The sequence below is a fragment of the Gossypium arboreum genome, chromosome 9, assembly GCF_025698485.1.
Source record: "Gossypium arboreum isolate Shixiya-1 chromosome 9, ASM2569848v2, whole genome shotgun sequence".
NCBI classification, from domain to species: domain Eukaryota; kingdom Viridiplantae; phylum Streptophyta; class Magnoliopsida; order Malvales; family Malvaceae; genus Gossypium; species Gossypium arboreum.
In genome coordinates this window covers 6,240,676-6,246,492 of record NC_069078.1, presented here as the reverse complement: position 1 = coordinate 6,246,492, position 5,817 = coordinate 6,240,676, and the positions used below count along the sequence as shown (strand labels likewise).

At 31.5% G+C, this 5,817-nt stretch overlaps 1 protein-coding gene across 1 annotated transcript; it reads left to right on the top strand.

Annotated features, from left to right (window-relative positions):
* The first annotated feature begins 1,411 nt into the window (after positions 1 to 1,411).
* Positions 1,412 to 4,298, top strand: LOC108455586 (MDIS1-interacting receptor like kinase 2-like). The gene is made up of 2 exons (XM_053019212.1): positions 1,412 to 3,417; positions 3,704 to 4,298. The coding sequence occupies exons 1-2, from the start codon at positions 1,473 to 1,475 to the stop codon at positions 4,135 to 4,137; spliced, it is 2,379 nt and encodes a 792-aa protein (XP_052875172.1). The 5' UTR covers positions 1,412 to 1,472; the 3' UTR covers positions 4,138 to 4,298.
* The last annotated feature ends 1,519 nt before the right edge of the window (positions 4,299 to 5,817 follow it).

Sequence of the window (5,817 nt, the reverse complement as noted above, 5' to 3'; positions counted from 1 at the left end):
CAATTTGAGCACTAATATTAATAATATAAAAATTTAGGTCACCTAATTATTAGAGACTAAAGATTGTGAATTAATGTTAGTACTAGACCTGCCCATGGGTCGGGTTGAAGACTTGCCCGAAAAGTAGAAGGGTTTGGGTAAAAATATAGGCTTGAAAAATAGATTTGAGCAAAGAATAAAGCCCGTTTTCTAAACGGGCCGAGCCTTAGGTAAGTTTTTTTTGCCTAGTCCGGGTATGAATACAAAAAAAATCAATTTTTTTTACTGTTATTTGCTATTTTTTTTCTTGCTATTTTCTTGTTGTTTTTCACTATTTTGCTACAATTTCAAATTATGTTACTACTATTTTGTTGTTATTATTTGAATATTGTATAATCTTGTTTTATTGTTAATTTGTTGTTATTTTTCACATTTGCTTGTTAAATTGTATTTATCTTAGTGTTGTTTAAGTATACTTATATATATATATATATATATATATATTTATTTTAATTTGTTGTGAAACATTTATTTTAATGTTTTTAGTATTTATGGTGTATTATATATATTTTAAAATTATATAAAAAATTAATACTGAGTTGAGTTTAGTCAAAATTTTAAGATAATTTTTCGGCCAATCTAGGCCGACTCATAGACACATTTAGTTAGTACCATACATAATATATATTAGATGATATATAGTGTTATCAATTCTTTCAATATATAAAAATAATTTTTATAATTAAGATTAAAATGACAAATTTTATAAATATTAAAGATTAAATTTGTTAATTTTTAGATTTAGCTTCTGTTATCTGTTGTAACTGACTAAATTCAGTATCTTTGGACTCTTTTTATTCTAATAAGTTATCATTTTGAAAGAGCAGAAAAATAAAATGAATACTAGTTATGTTCATCCAGAGACTCATAATTTTGGTTACATATTGCAATGACCCAGCAGATGGATGGGTTATCTCTGTAAGAGGTACACAATCTACTCGGGTTTAGTTTGAAATTTTTTTTTTACAGTAATCCTTGATTTCAGCAGTCAGTGAATAATAAAAAAAAAATAATTGTATAAAATTATAATTTCACTTTATTTTTATATATTTTTCAATAGAAAAATTTTAATAAAAATGACAAATCAAAATTTTCATTAATTAATAATTCAAAATTTTGAACCTTCAACTAAAATTTAAGAAGTAATGACTATAAAAGTCTATAATCAGCGGAGCAGTTTTGACTTCACTTTGGCCCACCATCTTTGGGGGTGTCTCTAGGAATGGAGAAATTCTGCTTGAGGACAGTAGTGGCTTCCACGTGGGTCATAGGCTTCTTATGGCGAACCGTAACGACTGAGCCCAAACCAAAAGATAAGAGGAAGATCTTGACTTCGAAAGCAATAAATTTGATCCATATTGGGTTAATTGATTAGCCGGGAAATCACTAACCATTATTATTATCACAGCCTATAAAAAAAATTAAGCTTAAAGATGGCCTCACCTTTTTGTTGCACTACCCTTGTTCTTTCTTATGTTTCGATTGCACTCGTGGTCACCATTTTTCCAACTTTGGGTACTGGTTCTACCAGATTAGTCACAACATCCGAGCTAGAAATGGAAGCAAAAGCTATCCTTCATTTAGATTGGTGGAGTTGGCACAGCAATGACACTCACAAACGTTGCAGCTGGGTAGGTATATCATGCAATGAAGCTGGGAGCATCACCAGCATTGATTGTTCACGGTTTGCGGTTAGTGGAAGCATCTCGCCTCAAATATGTGCTTTATCTTCTCTCGAGCACCTTGATCTTTCTTACAATAATATAATAGGTGAGTTACCTCAATCCCTTGGAAAACTTACACGTTTAAAAGGGCTCAATCTTTCCAGAAACTTTGTTCAAGGTTCTATCCCTTCAGGCTGTGGAAACTTGGAAAGTTTGAAGCTGTTGGACCTATCGCATAATAGAATTACTGGCCCTATCCCTTCTACCTTGGGCAACTTAACCACTTTAAAAATGTTGAACCTATCCAAAAACCAAATTAGTGGTCCTTTCCCTTCTACCTTAGGCAAATTAACCAATTTAAAACAGTTGGACTTATCCTTTAATCAAATCACTGGGGTAATTCCTCGTGAAATTGGAAACCTAAAGGATTTGTCTGAATTGAATCTAAGTAAAAACAAGCTCAATGGTTCGATCCCTTTGTCAATATTTAATTTATCCAGATTGAGCATTCTCTATCTTGATTCCAATCTTTTAGAAGGTCCCTTACCACAAGAAATGAAGAATTTGAAAGCTTTAAGTTTCCTTGACCTCTCCAGTAACAATTTGATTGGACCTATTCCATCTCAAATTGGAAATTGCTCAAACTTACAAGAATTGTCTTTGAGTAACAATCATATAACTGGAAGCATTCCCTTTGAAGTCTTCAGTTGCCCTCATTATACTCTTGATCTCAGTCATAACTTCATCGAGAGAGAAATACCGCATCAATTTGATAACGATCTTTACTTTCAGGTTTTGGATCTTAGCCACAACAATCTAACAGGCATGATTCCTGCATATTTGTGGGTGTCGTATGTGCTCAATCTGTCCTATAATTCTCTAGACGGTCCTATACCAGGGCATTTGAGTGAATTTTCATCTGATTCATTTTGGGGAAACAAGTATTTATGTGGAAACATACGAGGTTTCTCTCCTTGCCCTTCTACATCAAGCAACAAGTTAAAAATTGTTGAAATCATTCTTCCCGTTCTCTGTTTTTTGGCCTTCTTGGCTTTAGGAGTCTTACTCTTCCTTAGATCCAGAGCAAAAGATAACATTCCTGAACCAAATGTCACAAAAAATGGAGATTTATTCTCAATCTTGAACTTTGATGGAAGAATTGCATTTGAAGATATCATTGAGGCGACCAACGACTTTGACATCCGATACTGTATTGGGACTGGTGGTTATGGTAGTGTTTATAGAGCGCAGTTACGAAGTGGAAAGATTGTTGCCTTGAAGAAACTTCATCGTAGAGAAGCAGAGGTCCTAGCTTTTGACAAGAGTTTCAAGAATGAGGCAAAAATATTATCAGAAATACGACACAAGAACATAGTGAAGCTTCATGGATTTTGTCTCCATAATCGTTGCATGTTTTTGATTTACGAATACATGGCTCGAGGGAGCTTATTTTGTGTTCTCGCCTATGATAATGAAGCAATGGAGCTGGATTGGACCAAAAGAGTGAAGATAATCAAAGATACAGCATGTGCTTTATCTTATCTGCATCATGATTGCCACCCACCAATAGTTCACCGAGACATATCAAGCAATAACATTTTATTGAACTCCAATCTTGAGGCTTGTGTCTCGGATTTTGGCACAGCTAGACTCATTGATCCTGATTCGTCTAATCAAACAATGCTTGTTGGCACCTACGGTTATATTGCACCAGGTCAAGTTTCTAAGCTTTGAGTCTGTTTTTGTTTTGTTATTCTACTTTGGGTTGTAAGTATGCCTTTGAGGTATTGAAAACTTGACCCCGATTCTTAACCATAATGAAAAGTGGCATATTAGCTATTTTTAAATTGCTTGTGGTTAAAGATTAGCAACAGTTTATGCATATAGTGCCATGAATTATCAAGTGCTGGAGTTCTTTTGTTATAAAGACTCGATTTTCGATCTTTTAAATTATTTTAACGATTATATTTTAATTGGGTTTCTTTTGTTGTTAAATGCAGAACTTGCTTATACTATGGTTGTAACTGAAAAATGTGATGTCTATAGTTTTGGAGTATTGGCACTTGAAACACTCATGGGAAAGCATCCTGGTGACCTCTTGGTATCATTTTCCGCATCATCTTCCAATAATATAATGTTAAGTGATATTTTAGATCCACGCTTACCGCTTCCAAGCGATCGAAGAGTCACAAAGGATATTGTTTTCGCTACAACAATGGCCTTTGCTTGCTTAAGGTCGAACCCAAACTTCCGACCAGCAATGAAGTGTGTGTCTCAAGCGTTTCTTTCCCGGAAAAGACCAGTAGCAGATCGTCTCCAAGCTATCTCTCTGCTGCAACTCAAGGAGCATGGTCTGTATATGGATGATGAAGCCAAAATTCAATCTCAGATGTCAGGGGAAATTGTTGAACTCCATGCTAGTTCTTCAAGTTGATTTTCAGGTGTAGCATTATTTGAACAATGCAAGGCATCTTTGTGTTATTTGATCTCTTCACTCCCTGTCTTTGCATTCAATATCAGATGCTTGTCAATTCTATCATTGTGATTTTGTGTTTGGTTTTGCAGATATTAGCCATCAAATCTCCATTATCCAAATCCACTCTAAAATTCGGTTATCTATTATTTAAATTCACTTTAGTTTTATGAATAATTAATCCAGATTAACAAAACTATTTTTAAAATTTTATGAAAAGTTTTAAAATCAAAATTTATCATTTTGTAAACGTTGAGGGTTAAATTTATTAAATTTTTTTTAGAATTTAACTAAAATGACAAATTTGATACACATTGAAGGCTAAATTTGTTGAATTTTTCATATTTAGAATCAATTAGATAGAATGTCTAAACATTAAATGGTTAAATTTATTATTAGACCAATAAAAAAAAAGCTCACGGCAGCTTTCTGTCACTCATCTAAAGGCAACTAATAGGAGAGTGACTATAATATTTGATTTTGAAAAGTTTAGTGATTAAATCGGAAAGTTAATAGTTGAGTGACCAAAATTGAACCAAGTCAATAATTTAGTGATTATTTTTGCACTTTGCCCAAAATTAAGTATAACTTAACATAATTCATAATTTTTTTAATTTAAAACATGTAAACTAATGAATTAACCTCGTAAATATTATATTAGAAAGATTTAAAGTATAATTCCACTTAGATATTATGAAAATTATGGTACATTATTGATAATTTATTCCTCATGTATTATTATTGCATATTTTCTATATTTGTTTAGCTACTATTAATATTACAACTACTTATAAATCATTTATTATTATGTTATTTATCATATAAAACTTTTTTTATAATTATTCTTAGTTATAAAATTTATCAAATGTCATTAATAAATTACATTGATAAAGATTAGACCATTTAAGAGATTTGAACTCGGTTATTTCACTATTAACATTATCAATTTGAGCACTAACTTTAATGACAAAAAAAAAATTGGTTACCTAAACCGTTAATTAAAGACTCATGATTGGGAATGAGTGTCAGTACCGTGACATATATTAGATGATATTCAGTGTATCACATAGCGTTGCCCGTGTTCTGCTATGATTTTAAATAAAATTATTTTTATATTTTTATAACTAGGACTATAATAGTAAATTTTGTAAATATTCAGCGTTTAAGTTTGTTAATTTTTTAGATTTAGGATTAAATTGAATATTAGAGGTTGAATTTTTATTGAATCAATAAAACAATGTTCGCGTTAAACTTCTATTAGATAACTAATATAAACGTAACTCAAATATTTAATTTTGAAAAATTAAAAACTAAAAACAAAAAATATTAATAATTAAATAATCAAAATAAAACGGAAATAATTAAGTGATTTCACCCTTTTCTTTTTAAAAAACGAGAGAGCGAGGAAGAAGTTTTGTGAAGTAGAATTAGGGCCACTTCTTTATAGCATTGTTTTTTGTGGACCCATTTATATAAACATGCAGGCAAATGTTAGATAAAGACTACCAAAGACTTTGAACTTTCCAGTTACATCAAAGGTAGAATGTTTTCCACCGCAACCATTTAATTTTAAGTCGTTATTCTATGCCAAAGTCTTGATAGGCTTCAATTTAAGTGTCATGTAACTTCGCAATTGAATAA